The following is a 23,162-nucleotide window of genomic DNA, read 5'->3' on the forward strand; positions in this document are numbered from 1 at the left end:
GGATGGCTGTCCCCTTCCCCAGGGAAATGACTTCCCCAGGGGATGCCCCAGGGCTGGGGCCTGCAGTTGTGGCGGATGGTGATAAGCAAAGCCTGCCCTGGTTGATGGTTGTGGAGCCTGGACAGAAGCTGGCCTGAGGCTCCTGGACTGTCTCCATGCGAGTCCAAGAGGGGAGAACAGCTGAGCCTTCTCCCTCCCTCATTTAGGGGGACTCACTGCCTTAGACGAGCTGGCCTTCTTCCTTCCATCACTCATTCCTTCATTCATTCATTCATTAATTCCTTCATTCGTGTGTCTCCCCTGGGAGCTCCTGGAGGGCCTTTGCCCATCCTTGTAATCCCAGCTCTTAGAACAGAGCCTGCAAGTAGGTGCCTCATACGTGCTTGTTGACCAACCTTCTGATCGTTTCTTTGGACTCGAACACCGACAGCAGGCCTCGGGCCTCTACCATTCACGGAGTGTTCCCTGGGCCTTCTCACCTTCCTGTCCGAAGGCTGGAAGGACCCTCCGTTCCTCGTGTCTTAGAGCCCGACTAACCAGCCCCCGCTGGGCTCTGGGGTTCAGGGACTCTCCTCTGTCCTCCCGGGGAAAGGCCCAAAGAAGCCAGAAGGCAAGGTCAGTCCTCTCTGCCTTCTTCAGTTCCTGGACTTGGATGTACTAATAAAGCCAGTCAAAGCCTACCAGGGCTTTGAGCTCATTCTTGTCGTAAAGTGCTGCACGTGGGTTCCACATTTCAGCTTCTCCAGGACAAGATGGGGGGAGGCGTGACGAGGTGGTGATTTGTCTGAAAAAGACCTTGAGGTCTTAGTAGACCTCAAACCCAACAAGAAGCAAATGGGATCCTGGGTTACACGAGAGTCTTGCTGTCCGGAAGGAGGGAGTGTGCAGTGCCTCTGCCCTCAGCCAGCAACATGGGAAGAATGGGGCCGAGGTCTGGATGTCCCACCTTAGGAAGGACGTCGACATGCTGGAGAGTGTTGAGATGAAAGAGGTCAGGATGCCCATTTATTATAGTAGTAGCAGCAGCAGCTAGCATTTAAAACAATACTGATAGTACCTCAACCACCCTGAGACGGAGTTGCTTCTCCTCATTTTACAAATGAGGAAACTGAGGCAAATAGAAGTTAAGGGATCATCCAGGGTCACCCAGCTAGTGAATGACACAAGAACCACCGAGTTGTCCTCTTGTACCAGCCCCGCTCCTTGGCATGGATGTGATATCCAGCTGCAGATGGGGCTGCCGGGGAAGCAGAGGACAAGCCTAGACCCAGGGACAGTGACTGGTCCCCCAGAACCAACTAAGATGGGCAACCGCTCCTTAGGAAGGGGCCGGCTCTGGAGCTCTGGACCAGGATGGAAGGATTGAAGGGTCAGGGAAGAGGGATGGGACAGAGGCAGTGTTGGGAGGCCGGGAGCGGGGTACAGTGAGAAATCCCCATGGACAGAGCCAGGGCAGGTAGTGGACCCTGAAAGGTGGCCCATGGTCACCTCTAGGAATCAAGCCACATCCACACCGGAGTAGGAAATAAGAGCTGTGCTGAGCCTAGGCGTATCAGGGAGCTGGGAAGTCACAAAGGGACCTTCTTGTCACCCCTGGGTGCTTCCTAAGTAACAAATGGCTCTTGGTAATGAAGCAGCTGAAGCTCCCCCTGAAATGGCCACACTGGGGCAAAGCCCAGGTCCCCCAGCCCTACAGACAGAAGGGAACTCTGGGAACAAAGGGAGGCCGGTGGGGAGAGAGGGAGAGGGCAGGGAGGCTGGGTGGGTGGAGACTGAGAGGGCCAGGAATTTGGGGGGACCGAGTCGGGATGTGGAAGGAACGATCCAGGGAACAGGGAGGCTGGGAAGTTTGTAGGCAGGGAGGACGCTGAGGGAAAGAGAGGCAGGGGGACGGGAAAAGATATAGGAGGAGGTTGAGGGGGGGCCCGGGTCAAGACCCAGCAAGGAGTCCCGGGGGATGGGGGTGGGGGGCTGGTAGGGCCTGGGGAAGGGGCCAAACAGGCCGCCAGGCTGTGGGGGCAGGGAGGAGACCCTGTCCCCAAAGGCAGGATTTTTCCAAACTATAAATTCACTTTTGACAAATGAACGGCCAAAGCAGATTAACCTTGGTGTTAAGCCTCTCTAATGGCTTTTGAATCTCTTTCCCCAATAGGCCCAATCTCGAGCTGCCTTCCTCCCTGCCCGCAGCCCTACATTGTTCTGGGCCCAGCCTCTCCTTTCTGGATTTGGCTTCTTTTCTCAGACAGAGCGGCCCGAGATGCTATCAGGCGGGCGGCTCAGTAAACAGGACATTCATAATCCCTCGGTTTCCCTCTCTGCTCCCAGGCCCCAGAGATGTGGGGCTGATTGATGCTCGATTCCCAGCTCCTATCGAAAGTCCCTTTGTCAGATCTGGGCCCTAAATCCCCTAATTCTGTGATAAAAGAAGCATTACCAAACCATTTTCTCCAGTGAAAAGGACCAGGCGATGAAAGAAAGCAATCCCAAGAGCAACTAATAGCCAAGTGGGCCTGGCCTGGCCTGGCCTGGCCCAGGAGGGGAGAGGGGGCTGCCGAGGCAGACGGGTAGACAAGAAGAGACAGAAAGAAACAGGGGAGGTTGAGGCAGGGAGATGGGAAGGGGAGAGACGGAGACAGGGAGAGACCTGCAGAGAGATGGGAAATGAGGATGAGAGAAGAGACAGAGAAGGAAGCAGGAAAGAGAAAGGAGAAAGAAGAAAGTGAGGTGGAGAGAAGAGAGAGAGCTGGGGATGAGAGGAAAAGTCAGGGAGAAAGAGTAAGAAAAGGAAACGAATGGGAAGAGGGGAGAGAGAGAGAATCAGAAACAGAAGAGAGAAAGAATTGGAAAGAAAAAGGGAGAGAGAAAGGAGGAGGGAGGGAAAGAGGAAGAAGAGAGACAGATGGGAAAGAGATAGAGGGAAATAAGGAAAGGGGGGAAAGATGAAATGGGCAGTGAGACGGGGACAGAATAAGGGAGTTGGTGAATGTGATAGGAAATAGGAGAGAGAAAGATGAAGAGGCAGAGTGAGAGAAACAGGAGCTAAGGAGATGGCAGGATGGTGATGGGAGACAAAGCCAGAAGGGAGCAGGAAGGAGCCCCAGAACAGGTGAGCTGATCAGAGCAAGCTGAGATGGGAACTGAGGAAGGAGAACAGGAATGGGAAGAAGATGGAAACAGAGGGAAGAAATACAGAAAGAGAAGGACAGGTGAGGGAAGGACAATGGAAGAGGGAGAAGCAGAGGCTTGGAGTGGAGAGTGGCAGAGGCAGAAGCAAAGCTTGAGCCAGAGAAGAAAGTAGAGGAGGGGCAGGAAGAAAGGAGAACCAAAGCAGGACCCTAGGGAGAGAAAAATGGCAGTGATGGGGGAAGAGCTTGGGAAGAGTCTGGGTTGGGGAAATGAGCAAAGGCATGGGCGCCAGAGACAGGGTGAAGGGCGGTGCCATTTTGGCCTACCCAGGGGAGGAAAGAGCTCATCATCATAAGAGGGCATCCCCTCATCTCCTGGGGCTCCTGAGCTCAGCATCCTGTGTGCAGGAGTCGTTCTTCATGGAGAAGGAAGATAAGGAGGCAGAGCCCAGGGGAGCCGCTGAGACCTAGGGGGCATCTGAGGTCCTTGGGCTGGGGTTGCCCCTGTTCTGGAAGAAACCCCCATTAGAACTGAGCTCTCTGTTCTAGATCTGAGAGAGAGAGAACGGGTCTAGCTGGGGAATCTGGGAAAGGGGCCTCTCTCCCATCCCTCAAGCATTCACTTCTGGGAGAACCTGCAGGCCAGGTTGACCACAGGAGGGAAGGGGTGCCTGGTCCAAATGGCACCCCACCGTTGTTGGGAGAAGATGGCATTTCATTTAAGACTTTACCACCTCCTTGTCTTTGTTTCTTGCCTCCTTTAATTGTATAATGACTTTAACTAGCCTGGAAGGAAGGGGACACTTGCTTCCTTTTCTAACCTGTTTACTAATGTGCTGGTTACATAATTTACCTAGATTTTAGCCAATGATTTGGTGATTCTTGTGGAGAAAGCAGAGACGGGGACCAGTTTGGATTGGTGGATTGGCTAGATGTGAGGGAGTAGCTGGTAATGGTTCAATATCCACAAAGCAGGACAGCTAGGTAATTCTGTGGATAGAGAGCCAAGCCTGGACGTGGAAAGCCCTGGGCTCATATCTGGTCTCAGACACTTCCTAACTGTGTGACCCTGGGTAAGTCACTTAACCCCCTTTGACTAACCTTAACTGCTCTTTTGCCTTGGAACCAATACCCAGTAATCCAAGCAGAAGATAACTTCCCAGAGGAACACCCCCCAGTGAACCATTTCAACTTGTAGGAAAGCAGAGATGGATGTAATACCAAACAAATCCAAGATGGCGCCATGCTGAGAAGGGTGATAGTGAACACACTGGATTTCAGAGCCAGGACTCAAAAAGATTTTGATAGGCTGTTACTAAGAGAAAAGTAAGGATTTCAAAAGAAAAAGAAAGGCATGAACTTTGTCCTTTTCAGCTCTAGGAACAGGTAGTGGAATCCTCACCTGATCCAGACTTGAACACAGATCAGGTGGCCTAGGAAGCAGGATTCCAGACTGATTTTATAGTCTGGCCAGTAGGGAAATCCTGAAGAAGTCAAGATGCCAGAAACACTAATAATTAGGATCTTTGAATTTATCTGGACCAGAACATTAATATATGGTGCTTTTTAGCACACTGCTTGGCACATAGTAGGAGCTCAAGAAATATCAATTGAGGCCAAACAAAAGATAAAGAACATTACAAGATGTAAAATGAATAATTTTGATTATATTAAATTTTAAAAGGCTTTGTACAAACAAACTTAAGGCAACCAACATTAGAAGGGAAACAACAAACTGGGGAGTTTTACAACAAATTTCTTTTTTTTAATTTTTAATTTAATTTATTTTTTTAACTCTTACCTTCAGTCTTAGAATCAATACTGTGTATTGGTTCTAAGGCAAAAGAATATGAAGGGCTAGGCAATAGGGGTTAAGTGACTTGGCCAGGGTCACACAGCTAGGACGTATCTGAGGCCAGATTTGAACGTAGGTCCTCCCATCTCTAAGTCTGGCTCTCAATCCACTGAGCCACCCAGGTGCCCTCCAAATTTTTTGATAAATGTCTCATTTCTCAAAAATATAAAGAATTAAAGGGGGAAGCTGGGTGGCTAAGTGGATTGAGAGACAGACTTAGAGATGGGAGGACCTACGTTCAAATCTGGCCTCAGATACGTCCTAGCTGTGTGACCCTGGCCAAGTCACTTGATCCCCATTGCCTAGCCCTTACCACTCTTCTGCCTTGGAGCCAATACACAGTATTGATTCCAAGACAGAAGGTAAGAATTAAAAAAAAATATATGAAAAATTAAGACAATTTTATAAAAATACAAATTATTTTCCAATTGACAAATGGTCAAGAGACATAAATAGGCAGTTTTCAGATTAAAAAAAACCAAAACTATCAATAATCATATAAAAATGTTCTAATTCCTTCTTAATTTGAGAAATGCAAATTAAAACAACTCTGAGGTACCACCTTACATCTAGCAGATTGTCCTATATGACAATATAGGACAATAAGGAAAGGGATAAATGTTGGAGAGGATGTGGCAATATTGGGACACTAACGCATTGCTCGTGGAGTTGTGGTCCAACCATTCTAGAAGGCATTTTTTGGTATTTTTATTTTATTTATTTTATTTAAAAATTTTTATTTTAAAATATTTTTCCATGGTTACATTATTCATTTTCTCTCTGTCCCCCTTTCCTCCCTACTCCCAGAGCTGACGAGCTGTTCCATTGGGTTATACATGTGTTATCCCTTGATACCCATTTCCATATTATTCATATTTGTAATAGTCATCTTTTAAAACCAACCCCGCCCCCAACCATATAACCAAGTGATCAATCATATGTTTCTCTTCTGGGTTTCCGCTCCCACAGTTCTTCCTTTGGATGTGGATAACATTCTTTCCCATAAATCCCTCAGGGTTGTCCTTGAACACTGTGTTGCTACTAGTAGCAAAGTTGATTACATTTGATCATTCCACAATGTTTCAGTTTTTGTGTACAATGTTCTCCTGGTTCTACTTTTTCCATTACGCATCAGTTCATGGAGGTCTTTCTGGAAGGTAATTTGGAATTATGCCTAAAAGGCTATAAAACAATATATATCCTTTGATCCAGGCATACCACTACTAGGTCTGTGTCCCAAAGAGATTTTTAAAAAATGGGAAAGGTTGTTTGTACAAAAATATTTGCAGCTGCATTTTTTGTGGTGGCAAAGAAGTGGAAACTAAAGGAAGGTCCTTCAATTAAGGAATGGCTGAACAAACTGTGGTATCTGTTGGTGATGGAATACTATTGTGCTGAAAGGAATGATGAACTGGAGGGATTCCATGTGAACTGGGAGAACCTCAATGAACTGATGTGGAGTGAAATGAGCAGAACCAGGAAAACACTGTACACAGTAACAAAAATAGTATGGAAAGATCAGCTATGATAGATTTAGCTACTCTCAGCAACACTATGATCCAGGACAATTCTGAGGGATTCAGGACAAAGTAATACTCTCCACTTCCAGAGAAAGAACTGTTGGAGCTGGAATGCAGATGAATGCATATGATTTTTCACTTGGTTGGGCACGTGTTTTGGGGTTTTGGTTTTATATTATTTACTTACAAAAATGAACAATACGGAAATCTGCTTTGCATGATAATACATGTATGACCCGAATTGAATTGCTTGCTAGCTCTGTGATGGGGGAGAGAAGAAGGGAGGGAGACAATTTGGATCTGTGAAATTAGAATCTGTTACCTTAAAAACTATGATTCCTACCAAAACTACAATTCCCAGGAGCCCACTCCTGTTGTTACTGCTGACATAGACAGGAGATAAATTGGGTGGAGTTCCCTGTCTAGCTCTCTTTCCTTCCTGTGGGTGGATTTGGTGGAAAAGGGATTTTTGAGCAGGTAGATTAACTTAGTCATGTGGTTCTATTTTGTCAGATAATAAACTTTATTTTATTTATTTTTTTAAAAGCCCTTACCTTCTGTCTTGGAATCAGTACTGTGTATTGGTTCCAAAGCAGAAGAGTGGTAAGGGCTAGGCAATGGGGATCAAGTGACTTGCCCAGGGTCACACAGCTAGGAAGTGTCTGAGGCCAGATTTGAACCTAGGACCTCCCATCTCTAGGCCTGGCTCTCAATCCACTGAGCCACCCAGCTTCCCCCCATCTCCCATAATAAACTTTATAAAAAATGATACTTGAAGTATTGAACTTTAATTTGATTCTTACATTTATGGCAATGATGAAGTGACTCGAACCCTCAGTCTTCTGATTTGTCACCCACTTTCAGTACATGTGGGCTGTAGACCTCCCCCACTCAAGTGTAAGTGGGGTATATACACTTCTGGTGATTTAATCTAAAAATTAGCAGGGGAGAGTTAATCCCATCTTCACAACTTTGGAAAACTTATGTGGAAATTTGTTATTACATGTAATTGGTAAAAAAAAAATTTAAAATGTTGAGCTTATTAGCCTGGCAAAAAAATATCAATTGATTCTATAAACTGTGGACATAATCTGTTTCTCTGCCCAACCTCTCTGTTTCTTCTCGAGCATCAAATTGTTTTGATAGCAGCTCTGTAGTATGGTTTGAAATCTGGTATTGCTAGGTCTCCTTCCTTCCCACTTTTTTATTGGTTTCCCTGATATTCTTGACCTTTTAGTCCTTCAAACAAATTTTGTTATCTCTTTTAGCCCTATAAATTGGTCCTTTGGTAGTTTGATCAAATATTGAAGAAGTAAATTGGTTTGGGTAGTATTGACATTTTTATTATATTGGCTCAGCCTCCCCATGAGCAATTTAATTTCTTCAGTTGTTTGTAGCTACAATACTCCCAAGTTCAGTCCTCTTGCCAAACTAATTCAGCATTTCTTCAATGCTTTGGATACTAAGTAATCTTGAAGATAAACAAACTGTAAAATAGCTTCATCACTTTGTAGCATTGTGAGCTAAGCCTGTGGGATGATTCATTATATACTGTATCAAAGTTTCTAGAATGGGACACCCACTGGAAAGAAGAGAAACTTCAAACTAACCCCATTACATGGGCCTTCTTGTGGTGGAGGAGTTGGAGAGCATTTGCAGTGAGGAGGCCTGTGAACTCCCCCCACTCTTTAGATGACTTCCCAACCAGTCCTGGGAAGGAAGAAAAGGATTTCTATTCTTTACTAACCCAAACCCAACTCCAAAGTGCCAGAGATGGTTTTTAGGCATTTTTAAAAAAGCATTTTGAAATGAGTAAAAGACATAACCAATCAAAAGAGCCCAGTGAAGTCTTTTTTTTTGGGGGGGGGGGCGGGATTCTGCAGGCCAGCCTTGGTTGGGATCTGACCTTATTTGGCTGGAAAAGTGTTTTGTAATTGCATTCCGAGAGCTCCAGTCTGGGTCTTGGCAGGGAGACAGACTCCCAAGTGTTTGGTACTGCCTGCAGCTATTCTCAAGGGAATTTCTCTGTCTGTCTCTCCCTGCTGGGAGTTGTTGGTCATAATGAGAAATGCTGATGATTTGTGGGAGCTGATTTGGGGGCTGCCACTGGGAGGAAGTTGTTCATTGTTTCAATTCCATTTTTGGTGCTTGACTCTCATGTTCTCTAAGTAAACCATCACCTCATCTGCTCTGCTCATCCCTTTGATAGGTTTTTGTTGTCATTGCTATCTCAAACTATGGAGAAGGGGGGTGATGATAACAGGGCAGCTGTGTGGTGCAGTGGACAGAGGGTCAGACCTGGAATCAGGAAGACATGAGTCTAAATCCAGCCTCGGACATTTACTAGCACTGTGACCTTGGGCAAGTCACTTAACCCTGGTTGTCCCAGTTTCCTCATCTGTCAAATGAGCTGGAGAAGGAAATGACAAACCCCTCCAGTAACTTTGTCAAGACAAGTCTAAATGGGGTCATGAAGAGTTAGATGTTTACTAGTTGTGTGACCCTGGGCAAGTCACTTAACTCTGCCTCAGTTTCCTCATTTGTCAAATGAGCTGGTGAAGGAAATGGCAAACCCCTTCAGTAACTTTGCCAAGACAAGTCTAAATGGGGTCATGAAGAGTTAGATGTTTACTAGTGGTGTGACCCTGGGCAAGTCACTTAACTCTGCCTCAGTTTCCTCATTTGTCAAATGAGCTGGAGAAGGAAATGACAAACCCCTCTAGTAACTTTGTCAAGACAAGTCTAAATGGGGTCATGAAGAGTTAGATGTTTACTAGTGGTGTGACCCTGGGCAAGTCACTTAACTCTGCCTCAGTTTCCTCATTTGTCAAATGAGCTAGAGAAGGAAATGGCAAACCCCTTCAGTAACTTTGCCAAGACAAGTCTAAATGGGGTCATGAAGAGTTAGATGTTTACTAGTGGTGTGACCCTGGGCAAGTCACTTAACTCTGCCTCAGTTTCCTCATTTGTCAAATGAGCTGGAGAAGGAAATGGCGAACCCCTTCAGTAACTTTGCCAAGACAAGTCTAAATGGGGTCATGAAGAGTTAGATGTTTACTAGTGGTGTGACCCTGGGCAAGTCACTTAACTCTGCCTCAGCTTCCTCATTTGTCAAATGAGCTGGAGAAGGAAATGACAAACCCCTCTAGTAACTTTGTCAAGACAAGTCTAAATGGGGTCATGAAGAGCTAGATGTTTACTAGTGGTGTGACCCTGGGCAAGTCACTTCACTCTGCCTCAGTTTCCTCATCTGTTAAATGGGCTGGAGAAGGAAATGGCAAACCCGTCTAATAACTTTGCTAAGAAAACCCCAAATAGGCGGGTCATAGAATTGCCCAGGATGGAAATGATTGAACAGTAGCAACGATGCTGATAATAGGTATCCTTACTGTAACCTTGTTGTAGCTTTGAAGTAAGTATTTCCTTACCAAAGCTAAACAGTGCTGGGATGTGGAACTGGGATGTGAAACACAGGCCCCTAATGATGCTGGTGGGGCTGTGGTGATGGAGACAGCTGGTGGGGCTTCACAGGAGAGGGTGGGCAGATGGAAAATGTGCCACAGCTACACTCCCAGCATCCTTTTGAGTGACGTCCTCATTTCACATAAGGATGCTCGACGATCAATTGGCCGAGAGCCACGCTGCACTGCAGGCTCTTCCTTCTGAGCTTGGGCTTTGGGTAAAGTGCTGCAGGTGTGAGTCTCAGCTCTCTTTGCTCTGCTCAGTTGACTGAAGGAACCTTTCTTCTTTTCCTCTCTTGATTTAGTATTACCAATCCTCTGTATTTTTCAATGCTGGGAGTATTTATTCATTTTTACTCCTACAAGGGACACCCAGGGGCCCCTCAGGATTGCCCCTGGCACTCTGCTGGGGAGAGGCCTGACCTCACACTTGCTATAACTCCACGATCGTCTCCTCTAAGAATAACTGAGCTGAACCTCCAAACTGAAGAGCAGAATCAAAGCATTTTTGAATTCATTCTTTGTTTATTGACAGCATCCCATTGTGGGACTTCAGTGAAAAACAAATTCATCAGGCCTTTCTTCTGGCCAAAATTTTCTCCAAAGATCTCAAAGTATCATTTAGAGGGGCACTAGATGGCTTAGTGGGTAGAGCGCCAAACCTGGAGTCAGGAGTTCCTGCGTTCAAATCTAGCCTGAGACTTCCTGGCTGTGTAATGCTGGGCAAGTCACTTAGTGCCCATTGCCCACTCTTCTACCTTGAAATCCTAATTAGCATTGATTCTGAGAGAAGGTAAAGGTTGTTGTTTTTTTTTTAATGATGCCAAAGGCAATTGGGTGGCTCAGTGGATAGGGTGCTAGGCTTGGAGATAGAAGGTCCTCTGTTCAAATTAGGTTTCAAACATTTCCTAGCTATGTGACCCTGGACAAGTCACCTAATCTCCACTGCCTTGGAACCTATACTTAGTATTGATTTGTGTTCTATTTTTTTTTAATCCAATCTTAGAATCAATATGGTGTATTGGCTCCAAGGCAGAAGAGTCACACAGCTGGGAAGTGTCTAGGCACATTATTCCTTTTTTAAACCCCTACTTTCTGTCTTAGAATCAATCCCGTGTATTAGTTTCAAGGTAAAAGAGTGGTAAAGGTTAGGCAACAGGAGTTAAGTGACTTGCTCAGGGTCACACAGCTGGGAAGTGTCTGAGGCCAGATTTAAACTCAGGACCTCCCATTTCTGGGCCTGATTCTCATTCCACTGAGCTACCCAGCCGCCCCCTTAGTGTTGATTTGAAGATAGAAGGTAAGGGTTTTTAATATAAATATCATTAGACTCAATGAGTGTGCAGTGTTTGACATATACCCGGGAATGATAGGCTAAAGGCTCATGCTTGAATCTGGAGGTCACCTTAAACCAGTGGAAGAAGGCAGTGCCTAAAATAACATTGTTCTCCCCCCAGGAAAGGCACTGAGCACAAAGATACACATTAAGAGACTAACCGGCATCCTGAAATCCAAGCAGGATGGGAAGCATCTCAAAAGCAAACACCACCTATGTAGTAGTAGGCTTTTATAGAACAATCATTGAGCATTAAAAACATTTCCTCCACACACCTGAAGTATAAGAAAAAAGAAAAGGAAGGAAGGAAGGAGAGAAGAAAGAGAGAAGGAAAAGAAGGAAGGAAAGAGGAAAGAAGTAAAGAAAGAGGGAGGGAGGGAGGGCAGAAGGAAGGAATAAAGAGAAAAGAAGAGAGAAGGAAGGAAGATAGAAAGAAAAAAGAACAAGAAAGAAAGAAGGAAAAGGAAAGAAGGAAGCGAGGAAGAAAAAGGAAGGAAAGAGGGAAGAAAGAGGGAGGGCAGAAGGAAGGAATAAAGAGAAAAGAAAAGGAAGGAAAGAGGGAAGAAAGGTAGAAAGAAAAAAGAACAAGAAAGAAAAAGGAAGGAAGGGAGGAAGAAAAAGGAAGGAAAGAGGGAAGACAGAAAGAGGGAGGGCAGAAGGAAGGAATAAAGAGAAAAGAAAAAGGAAGGAAAGAGGGAAGAAAGGTAGGAAGAAAAAAGAACAAGAAAGAAAGAAGAAAAAGGAAGGAAGGGAGGGAAGAAAGGAAGGAATGAGAGAAGAAAGAGAGAAAGAAAGGAAGAAAGAAAAAAGGGAGAAAGAAGTAAAGAAAGAGAGGGAGGGAGGAAGAAATAAAGAAAAAAGAAAAAGGAAGGAAAGAGGGAAGGAAGGAAAAAACAAGAAAGAAATAAGAGGAAGGGAGGGAGGAAGAAAAAGGAAGGAAAGAGGGAAGAAAGAAAAAGAAAGGGAGAAAGAAGCAAAGGAAGAGAGGGAGGAAGGAAGAAGTAAAGAGAAAAGAAAAAGGAAGAAAGGGGGAAGGAAGAATGAAGTAAGAAAGAAAGAGAAGGAGGGAGAAAGGAAGAACAAGGAAGGAAAGAGGAAAGAAAGGAAGGAAGGAAGGAAGGAAGGAAGGAAGGAAGGAAGGAAGGAAGGAAGGAAGGAAGGAAGGAAGGAAGGAAGGAAGGAAGGAAGGAAGGAAGGAAGGAAGGAATAAAGAGAAAATAAGTAAACAGGGAAGAAAGGAAGGGAGGGAGGGAGGGAGGTTCGGAGGTACACAGTGTCAACCATGAAAAGCCCAGAACCACTGAAGCAAGTTAGAAAGGACAAGTCTAATCAGGGCAGGCAGGCAGCGCTCTGATTGGCCACCACCCAGAGCCGTGCCCTAGTTACCACCCAGGGACCAGGCTCGAGGACTCTGGGAAGGGGGGGGGGGGGGGCGGAGCACCTGGAAAGAAGGTTCCCCAGAGAGCTGAGGACTCGGGGTCCCTTTGGAGAAATAAGGGCCAGGAAGGTCCAATTGATTGGCTTTACAGGGGACCCAAGGGCAGGAGGAGCACCGCGGGGTCTTCTTGGCCAGGGGCCAGGGACTAGGACTCCATTTCCATTAGCCATTTGGCCTCAAGTGGCTCTTTAGCTCGCGATATTTACTTCCAGGGCAGAGCCCCACCCCCCCCCCCCATTTCCCCTAATCCCTCTGGGCAAGCTTTGTGCCCTCCCGGCGCCTGCACTTAGCTCAGGTCCGGCTTGCCCTGGGCCCCGAGGGGCAGGGCAGGGCTCCCCAACAGGGCTAACTGCCCGCCTCTTCGATTCTGCCCCCGGCTGGGGGTCGGTGGCCATTTCCCACTTCCGGGGGACGCTGGGCCTCAGAGTGGGGGATGGTACGGGGGTGTGGGCTTCGCCTAGACATCCCCAACTGCCCAGGCTGCCAGGCGGGCTGTCCTCGCCCTCCCCGGGAGCCCAGGGAGTGAGGGGACGATGAGCAGGAAGAGGCGGGCGCAGAGACAGCGCAGAATGGGAAGTCTTCCGCCCAGGTGCAATGGCTCTTGTGGGGCTGTTTCAGGGTAGGTTGGGCCACATCTCCGAGATCACAGGAGCCCCATTTTACAGATGAGCCCAGGGACAACAGTTAGCAAGTGTCCAAGGTGAGATTTGCACCCAGGTCCTGGTCTCTCCTGAAGGAAAGGGGCAGCGAAGTGGCGCTGCGGATAGAGGGCTGAGCCCGGAACGAGGGAGACTCCTCTTTGTGAGTTCAAAACTGGCCTCAGACACTAGCTGTGTGACGCTGAACACATCAGTTAAACCTGTTTTCCTCAGTTTCCCCTCCTGTAAAAGGAGCTGAAGAAGGAAACCCAGAAACCTGCGGTATCTTTGCCAAGAAAACTCCAAATGGGGTCCAGAGGAGTTGGGTATGACTGAAGCAATTCAACAACAACCTTCCTATGACTCCAGGCAGGTCAGGAAGTCGATGTCTCGCCCATTGGGAACATCGGACCAGGGGCCATAATGGCTGCTGCCCCTCCCACAGTGGTGAACAGAATCTTGGCACTCCGAGCCAGGGTTTCTGGTCAGATCTTCCCATTTTACAGAGGAGAAAACTGAGGTCCAGAAAGAAGGGATTTGCCTTAGGAAGGGCACCCAGGCGGTGACTAGGAGGGCCAGGACCACAACAGCATTCTTTCCTTCACATCACAATTGCCCCCTGAGAAGTGGTCACTCACCCTTTAGGGGCCCACTACCTGGAGGAAAGAGAGCTGGGCCTCTTAGGTACAGGCTAACACATACCCCAGTCAGCGGCTCTGGGTTTGAATCCTGACTCTGCCTCCTATTTACCTGTGTAGCCTCTGACAAATCACTCAGCTTTCCTGAGGGCCAGTTTCCTGGGGGAAGTTGAACTAGATGGCCCCTGAGGTCCCCTCCGGCTCTGGAGCGAGGCTCCTCTGAATGGGCCACTCCCCTGCCGGGGCCTCAGTTTCCTCCTGTGTAACCCAAGAGGGCTGGACTACATTCCCTCTAAAGTGCCCTCTTAGCTCTAAATTGATGGCCCCACCATCCTCCCCAGGAGCCTCGAGGCAGCTCAGTCTCCTTTTCAGCAGTTCCGTCCTTGGTTCTGGAAGGGGATCAGTGATGTCACTGGGGACTCAAGTAGCCTTCGGGGCGGCAGGCTGGCCAGAAGCCATCGGCCTCCCTCTCTCGTCCAGGGGCCAGACAAAAGGCAGGACGCCTGGGGACGGCCCAGGATGCATCGGGGGGCCTTGGTGCCGCCCATCCATGTCTAACTGAGCTCCGACTCGGCACGAGTTGTTCTCCTCTGCCCGTTGGGCTGGGGTGAGTCCTTGCAGGCCTGGGACGGACATCCCCCATTCGCCTGGCCTGGAGGCCTCTCGCTTACCCTCAGCCGGGTTTATCCCGCCTACCAGGGTTCCACAGAGGGGAAGTGGACGACAGGCAGACACTGACCGTGGAGGAGCAGCCCGGAAGGCCTGGGCCAGTCCTCTTCCCGGGCATTTCTCAGTTGTGGCCAAGTCCCCTTGGCCCTATCTGGGATTTGCTTGGCAGAGATCCATTTCTTTCTCCTCCTTGTTTTACAAATGAGGAAACCAAGGCAAACAGAGGGAAGGGACTTGCCCAGAATCCCAGGGCTAAGACGTGTCTGAGGCCGGATTTGGACTCAGGAAGAAGAAGGGTCTTCCTGACTCAAGGCCGCGCATTGCCTGGTTGCCCTTTTAATGGCGAATACCTTTTGCATCATGGCAGTCTGCAGTCTGCCTCCTTCTCAGGGTCTGGCTTTCCGCCATTGGGTGTCATTGCTGGGGTGAGTGCTGTCTTCCTTCTCCAGGATCCTCTCTCTGAAGCAGAGTGGGTCACGGGGGATGCCAAGGAGCCCCCTTTCCAGCCCATCAAGGGGAGGTTCTCCTAGAGCACCCAAAGAGCAGAATTTTGCCACTCTGGGGGAAGAGGAGTTGGTGGCCCCCCTTACCTCTGCCTCTGGTCCTGCTTCTCTTTCCCAGGATCTCCCTCTTTCTTTTTTTTTTAACCCTCACCTTCCACCTTAGAATCAGTACTGTGTATGGGTTCCAAGACAGAAGAGCAGTCAGGGCTAGGCAATGGGAGTGAAGTGACTGGCCCAGGGTCACACAGCAGGGAAGTGTCTGAGGAGAGATTAGAACCCAGAACCTGGCTCTCCATCCACTGAGCCACCCAGCTGCCCCCAATCTCCCTATTTCTGTTCAGCCTGCTCGGTAGCATAGTGATAGAGTGTTGGACCTGGCATCCGGAAGACCCGAGTGTGAATCCTGCATCAGACACTCGCTAGCTGCCTGTTCCTGGACACTAGATCTCTCTGCGACTCCTTTTCCTCCTCTGTAAAGTGGGGATAAGAAGAAGCTCTGCTTCCTCCGGTTATTGTGCGGATGAAATGAGTTCACACGGAGAAAACGATGGGCAACCCGAAGCACTAAAAATATCCGGGCTGTTTGGATGTTCTCCTGGCGGTCCCCCCTTCCCTTTGTCTCGGAGCCGGGGGGCTCTTTGTTCTCCCTGCCAGGCCCGGCTCTCCCCCCACCTCCTCTCCAAGTCTCCCCGCCATGGCCGGCCGGCATCTTTCGCCGCCTCTCTAATGCCATCTGATGTGACAATTCCCTCCCGCAGGGAGCCCCCCCTGTCCCCAGGGATAATGGCCGGAGTTTTTTAAGGCGCTAATCCTCTGGGCCCATTTCTGGCCTGGGAGCGCTTCTCGTCCCCGTGCCTCGGACCCGGGCTGCTCACAATGGCACCAAACGCCACCTCCAATCTCCACTCGAGATGGAGAGGCGAGATTTCCTCCTGGACTCATTTCGGGAGGATTAGCTAAATCTTAGATCCACAAAGCCCAAAGATTAGGGAGAATTTCTTTTATTCGCAGGGGTCTTAGAGTTTTCTTTCCAGAGGGATTATACGCCCCCCCCATGTATATATATATATATATTTATATATACGTATGGACAACGAGAGATAGATACATATTTAAGACAGCCCCAGCCAGCAAGCCGGGAGCTTCGGAGAGAAATACCTGTCCGTGTCTGGCAGTCTCCATCCCTGCTGAGGCTCTTGGGGCTCCTCCTAGCGCGGGGGGCCATGGCCCTGGCTGGCCGGGGGGGGCTCGGAAGGCCGTGCCCCTTCAGCATTGACCACATCCTGTCTAACCCCCCCCCAGCCGCTTTGCCCCCCTTGGGCCCACAGAGCCGGCCCAAGAGTCCGGAGCCGCCCAGGGGGGCCCCTTCTCCCGGAGCCCTGCCTGAGGAGCCCGAGGAGCCGGAGGAGCCCGGCCCGGCCGCCTGTGGCGTCTGCTGCTGCTGCGCCCACCACGCTGGCCCCCATGGTCTGCAGGAGCCTGCCGTCTGGCTGGGTGAGTATGCTTGTGTGGGGAGGTCTCCAGGGAAGGAGTCAGGGGCCAGGTCCTCCCTCAGTTTCCTCCTCTGTCAAATGGGAGACGTGATGAAATACTGCTCAGGGCCTCTGGCTCTGGCATTCAATGGCCCACCCTCCCTCCCTGAGAATTCTGGGAGGAGCCCGGGGGACGGATCTCTCGTTGGGATGGGGCAGAGGGGGTCACACCGGCTCATAGTGGCGTAGGAGGCTACCCGGCCCAGAGGAGAGTCAGAAATACTCATTCTTGTGAATTGAAAGCCAGCTGGGTGGCCCTGGGCAAGCCACTTGCCCTGCTTGCCTCAGTTTCCTCCTTTGTAAAAATGGGCTGGCAAAGGAAATGGCAAACCACTCACTCCAGGATCTTTGCCAAGAAAACCCCAAAAGGGGTCACAAAGAGTCAGATGCACCTGCAACAACCAAACAAGAACATGATGTTCCTAGAATAGAGAACAGAGAATGTCGGAACTTTGAGGGACCTTAGAACAGGGGATGTCAGTGCTGAGACATCATCTAGTCTGATTTCTCCTTTTTCAGGGAAGGAAACCGAGGCTCAGAGAGCTGAGTCTGCTGTGGCCCTGGGTGAGTCCCCGGCAGACCCAAGATTAGAACCCAGGGCTGCTGGATTGCCAGGCCAAAGCTCTAGGGATAACCCTGCTGCTTCTGAGGCCAAGAGCAAAGCCCCCACTTCCTTTTGCTCCCCTTTCTAGCAGCGCTGCTGGGAGTCTCTCCAGGGGCCATTGGAGAAGAAAAGCAAGTGGGGTCTGGATCCAGCCCAGACTCAGCACCCCCCACCCACACCCAGGGCCCCACTTCCCCAGGACAATAGTACTCATTCCTGCATCTCCAGGGCCTTGCAAATCACTTTGGGCCCAATAACCCGGAGAGGCAAGGAGTCAAAGCACACCGTCTCATATTATAGATGGGGAAACTGAGGCCCAAACTGGGTAAGGGCCTTGCTCATGGTCACATGACTAAAAAAGGAGCTGAACTCCTCCTCCCTGACATCCCTCACCTTCCCTAGAGGCTTCTCAAGCTGCAGGGCCCAGAGAGAGCCATCCCCCTGGGGGAGCAAAGGCGGCCCAGCACAGAGCGTCTAGCTGGGGCTCCCATTTAGGGATTCCTTCTTCCCCATGGCTGTACATCTCCTTGACCCTCTTGGTCATTGCTTCCTGACCCTTTCCATGTTCTCTTTGCCCAGGGGTGTTTGTCCATTGTCTCCCCCATTAGACTAGGAGCTCATCAGGGACAAGGACCATTTTTAGTCTCTTTTGGATCTCCAGGGCTGAGCACAATGCTGGGCACACAGGAGGTGCTTACTAAATGCTTATTGACTCACCGATCTCTTTCCTTCTAATTTTTCACTTTTATCTTCTTTCTGTCTGTTTCACTCTCCCCTGCTTTGGAACTCTGACTCAGTTTATTCCTCTGTCTCTGCCTTTGTTTCTTTCCTCTGTCCTTGTTGGTTCTTTCCATCCCTATTGAGTTTTCTGTGTCTGTTTTTCCTTCCCTCTTTCTCTTTCACTGTAAAGTCTCGATTTTTCTCTGTCTCTCTGTCTCCTCTCTCTTTCTCTTCTTCTTCTTCCTCTTCTTCCTCTTCCTCTTCTTCTTCTCTTCTTCTTCTTCTTCTTCTTCTTCTTCTTCTTCTTCTTCTTCTTCTTCTTCTTCTTCTTCTTCTTCCTCTTCCTCTTCCTCTTCTTCTTCTTCTTCTTCTTCTTCTTCTTCTTCTCTTCTTCTTCTTCTTCTTCTTCTTCTTCTTCTTCTTCTTCTTCTTCCTTCTTCTTCTTCTTCTTCTTCTTCTTCTTCTTCTCTCCTCCTCCTCTTCCTCCTCCTCCTCCTCCTCCTGCTCTTCCTCCTCCTCTTCCTCCTCCTCCTCTCTGTCTCTGTCTCTGTCTGTCTCTGTCTGTCTCTCTCTGTCTCTTTCCCCACTTCTGGATATCTTTTCCTTAATTTTTCTCCCCCTCCTCTTTCTCTCTCCATCCCTCTCTGCCTTTCTCCTCCTCTATCTCTCCCCTTCCACATCTCTTTGTCTTTCTCCTTCCTCTTTTTCTCTCTCCCTTTTTCTCTCCTTCCATTTCTTTCTCCTCCCCTTTCTCTCTTTCCTTCCCTCCTCTTCTCTCCATCTCTCTATCTCTGTATTGTTTGTCTGTCCCACTTTTACTATAGCTTCTCTCTGTGTCTGACTTGTTTCACTGTTTCTTGTTTGGTTTTGATGTTTCTTCTCCCTGTTTCTGTCTCTTGACCTATCTCTCAGGATCTCTCTGTGTCTCTGAGCTCCAGGGACTATTTTTCTGTCTCTTGCTCACTGAATACTTTCTGTCTGACCCTGCCTTTCTGTCTCTCTATTTTTCTCTCTCCCCTATGATTCTCTCCCTCCCTCCCCCTTTTCTCTTCTCTCTCCCTCCCTCCTCTCTCTCTTCTCTCCCCACCTCTTTCTCTCTCTCTCTTTCCCCCTCTCTCTATCTTGCTCTCTCTCTCTCTCTCTCTCTCTCTCTCTCTCTCTCTCTCTCTCTCTCTCTCTCTCATATGTCTCCGTCTTCCTCTTATGTCTTTGTCTGTCTGTCAGAGTCTTTCTGTCTCTCTGTCTTTCTCAGAGAAGTTTGGTGGAGAGGACTCAGAAGACCTGAGTTCAAATTCCAGCTCTTCCCTTAGTACTGTCGTGACTGGGATAAGTTATTTGATCTCTGCTGGTCTCAGTTTCCTCTTCTGTAGACAGAAGAGGGTTAGATTTGATGCCTCTTGGGTCCCTTCTAGGATTCTCTGCTCCCACCCACCTTATTTGCTGGTTCTGATTCTGAGTTGGCTCCCATTCCCAAAGCAGTGGGAGCTGTGACTCGGGAGCTCTCTGCCTTTGTTTCCCTCTCCCAGACTCTAGGTTTCCTTGGCCACTGAGGCTGCTTCCAGCTACAGGCCGGATGTGCAAGGGTCCCCGGGGACCCCCAACTGGGACCTTGCCCCCATTCCAGCCCCTTCAGAGAAGGACCCGGAGGCACCGAACCATCTTCAGTGAGGAGCAGCTGCAGGCCCTGGAGGCCTTATTCTTGCAGAACCAGTATCCAGATGTGGTGGCCCGTGAACATTTGGCTAATCGCATCCACCTCAAGGAGGAAAGAGTGGAGGTAGGAACCTCGTGGAAGGGGGAGAAATATGGAGAGAGGCGTCTAGGGCAAGGGAGCCTCGAAGGACTCGGAAAGGCTACAGACCCCCACTGTACCTGCTGCCCCGCCACGTCCGCCTCTGTGCCCTGGCACCCTCCTGGTTGCCCCCCACCCTGTCCCTCTTCTATTCTGCACCTCCCTCCCGAGTCCATGCCAATTCCCTCCAGCCCCTCACTTCCTCCTTCCATTCCCCTCATAGCTCACCTCTCCCCTGGTTCCTCCTAGACGCTCCTCCCGTGGAGCACCCAGATGCTTCCCCCTGTTCTTCTGCAGACCCGGAGGAGAGTGACACCTTAATGTCACGGCTCTCCTGCTCTCTCAGGGTCTTCGTTTGCTTTCCTGGAAGCGGAGGGAGCGGCTCCCCTTGATCTCGAAGGGCTCCTCAGCCCTGATATCTTCTTGGAGGCGTCCCCTAGCCCTGACAATCTGTGTTCTAAGGGGTCTTCTGGCCTTGGTGTTCTGTGTTCGAGGGTCCTGTTCTAAGGGGTCTTCTGGCCTTGGTGTTCTGTGTTCGAGGGTCCCTCTCTGATGACATTCCGTGTTTCAAGGTCTCTCCCAGCACTATATTCTATAAACTCGAGGAAGGGGGGCCCTCCGAGTTCCCCTGCTCTCTCCCGAGACACCTCTCTCCAGAAGCCCTTTGGTACAGTTCCTGGAGTGCTTGCCAAGCAGATCCACATTCACCCTGCACCCTCCTCCTCAACCTACCCAAGTAAGGGAAACTGAGGCAGGAGTGGCGAGCAGCCCGTGGGAGGTGCCTGATGTTCCGGGTCTGACCTGGGGCTTTTCCTGCCTTCTCCCTCACCCCTCCCACAGGTCTGGTTCAAAAACCGTCGTGCCAAGTGGCGGCATCAGAAGCGGGCGTCAGCCTCAGCCCTCATCCTTCAAGGTGCTAAGAAGTCCCCGAAGGAGGCGTGCAGCAGCTCCTGAGGAAAGGCGTGAAGGAGGAGATGAGGGAGGTGGGGATCCATGGGAAGAAGGGGGGCTCAGGATGGGGGGCTGCCAGGGGGTGGGGAGGGCACCTCGCCCCCCCCCCCCGGGGCCCTGACCTCTTCACTCTCTTTGTCCCTCGCCCTGAGGCAGGGGAGGGTCGGTCACCTTGCAGCAGAGCTTGTCCTCTTCCTGAGACCCCAAGGCACCCATCACTCCACCCTGATGACCGAGGAGGCCCACCCCGCCTGTTCCTGGACTTTGGGCTAGGTGTGAAGGACCCTGAGAAGGGGCCAGACTAGACAGTAGCCCCCCCCCCCCTTAAGTCAGTCAGGACTGTAGATAGAAGCTCAGTGTTGGAAAAGACTTGGCATTCAGCTCATGGACGTCCAAGGTGCCAGGACCTCGCTTGTTCCGCTCCCCCTGCCCCGGAGAACCCCTTGTGCCAAGCTTGCCACCATCTCCCAGTGACCACCCATGGCCTGTCGTGGCTGCTGGTGTCTGCCCAGCCCCAGCTGCACCCCCTTTTCCTGGGCCGCCTGGAGGGTTACCCCTGCGTCTCTGGGGCCCAGCTTTACGATCTGGCTGAACGCGAGAGATTGCCTGGATCCTGGGAGGAAATTCAGGGAGTGGGGACTGCTCTGGGCTGCTCTGGGCGGGCACAGGCCAGGGTGAGGGCTGCCTGAAATGCCAGGGCCCGGAGCCGCCCTGTGGGCGTAATTTGGCAGCCCCGGGCACCAGTTCATAAAGTATATGCGAGCGTCACCTCTGACTATTAACGCCAGAGTGTGGGATTGGAAGTGGCAGCATAACCTGGAGGAGTCAAAGGAGGGACTGGCATGGCCGGGCGGCTCTCCTGGATGGGATGAGATTGGAGTTGGGCTGCACCTTAGCTTCCTTTTGGCAGCAGCCGTCCACCCTCTGGCCTTGCCTTCAGTCTCTTCTCCCACCCCTGTCTCCCAGGCCCCCAGAGGCACCCTCCTGAGGCCAGATTACCCCTTGGCTTCCGTGGCTCTGTAGCGCCTAGAAGAAAAGGTCCAAATCTTCTCCTTGGCATTTAAATCCCACACAGTTTGACACTACCCTGCCTTAATGGCCTCTAGCTCCTTGCTTCCCCAGTGCCCAGGCCATTCAAGTACAAGTGACTCTCCCACTCTTTCAGAAGGATGTGTGACCTTGGGCAAGTCCTTATTCTGTGACAGCCTCTCTTTGCCACTTCCTATCTAGGTGACCTTGAACATGGCCTCGCTTCTCTAGGCCTCAGTTATACAGTTTAACTTTTCTTAAAATTTTGTGGCTATATTTTGTTTTTGTATGATTTTCTCTCTGTGTCTCTCTCACTGTCCTCTCTCTCCCCTTCTCTCTGTCTGTCTCTCTGCCTCCCTCCTTCCTCCCTCTTTTCTTTCTCCCTCCCTCTCTCTCTCTGTCTCTCCCTCTCTTCTTCTCTCTTTCCCTCTTTCTCTCTCTCCTTCTCTTTCTCTGCCTCTGTCTCTCCTTCTCTCCCTCCCTCCCTCTCTCTCTGTATTTCTCTCTCTCTCTCTCTCTCTCTGTCTCTCCCTCTCTCTCTCTCTCTCTCTCTCTCTCTCTCTGTCTCTCTCTCTCTCTCTCTCTCTCTCTCTCTCTCCTCTCTCTCTGTCTCTCTGTCTCTAACTCTCTCTCTCTCTCTCTCTCTCTCCCTCTCCCTCCCTTCCTCTCTCTCTCTCTGTCTCTCTCCCCCTCCCTCCCTGTCTCTCTTCCTTTCTCTCTCTCTCTCCCCCTCTCTCTGTCTCTGTCTCTCTCTGTCTCTGTCTGTCTGTCTGTCTGTCTGTCTATCTCTCTCCCCCTCTCTCCCTCTGTCTGTCTGTCTGTCTGTCTGTCTCCCTCCCAGAGTCACACAGCTAGAAAGTGTCTGAGCCTGCATTAGAGCCCAAGTCCTCGGGCCTCCAGGGCTGGCACTCCATCTACTGCCCCGCCTCGCTGCCCCAGTAGCGCCTCTTTGCCAATGTATCCTTCTGTCCCCTGGTCCAGAGAGCCGCCTCTTACAGCAAATGAGAAAAGATGAAAAGAATTGGGTCAGCAAAATCACCTGCATGCCTGGCTAGGGCCTCTCCGTAGATGAGGGGCAGAAGGACCTTCCCTACCCTTCTCCAGGGACGAGCGTGGTTGTTATACCTTTAGTCTGGCACATAGTAGGCGCTTAATAAATGCTTAATGACTGACTGACTGCCGTTCTGGCCCAGTTGTTTTGTCCTTGGTCCCGCTTCCTTGGGAGTAGCTGTGGGCAGGCCCTTCTTGGGGCCTGCCTCCAGAAGTCTTCCCACTCTTCCTTATTCAGTGCCCGCATCGTCTCTTCTGGCAGGGTAAAAGTCCTCTAGCGAGGGGACGTCTGTGGCCCACG

At 50.1% G+C, this 23,162-nt stretch overlaps 1 protein-coding gene across 1 annotated transcript; it reads left to right on the plus strand.

The window, feature by feature from the left end:
* The first annotated feature begins 12,979 nt into the window (after positions 1-12,979).
* Positions 12,980-22,358, plus strand: GSC2 (goosecoid homeobox 2). The gene is made up of 3 exons (XM_056821422.1): positions 12,980-16,677; positions 19,566-19,816; positions 20,672-22,358. The coding sequence occupies exons 1-3, from the start codon at positions 16,407-16,409 to the stop codon at positions 20,783-20,785; spliced, it is 636 nt and encodes a 211-aa protein (XP_056677400.1). The 5' UTR covers positions 12,980-16,406; the 3' UTR covers positions 20,786-22,358.
* The last annotated feature ends 804 nt before the right edge of the window (positions 22,359-23,162 follow it).

The sequence above is a fragment of the Monodelphis domestica genome, chromosome 3 (genome assembly GCF_027887165.1).
Source record: "Monodelphis domestica isolate mMonDom1 chromosome 3, mMonDom1.pri, whole genome shotgun sequence".
In the NCBI taxonomy this organism is placed as follows: Eukaryota; Metazoa; Chordata; class Mammalia; order Didelphimorphia; family Didelphidae; genus Monodelphis; species Monodelphis domestica.

Bases quoted from the DNA above. Each gene is read 5' to 3' on its own strand.
- GSC2 (XM_056821422.1), top strand. From the start codon at position 16,407: ATGGCCCTGGCTGGCCGGGGGGGGCTCGGAAGGCCGTGCCCCTTCAGC. The intron at 16,678-19,565 runs GTGAGTATGCTT...TCCCTCTCCCAG, and splicing joins GGAGCCTGCCGTCTGGCTGG to ACTCTAGGTTTCCTTGGCCA. The intron at 19,817-20,671 runs GTAGGAACCTCG...CCCCTCCCACAG, and splicing joins TCAAGGAGGAAAGAGTGGAG to GTCTGGTTCAAAAACCGTCG.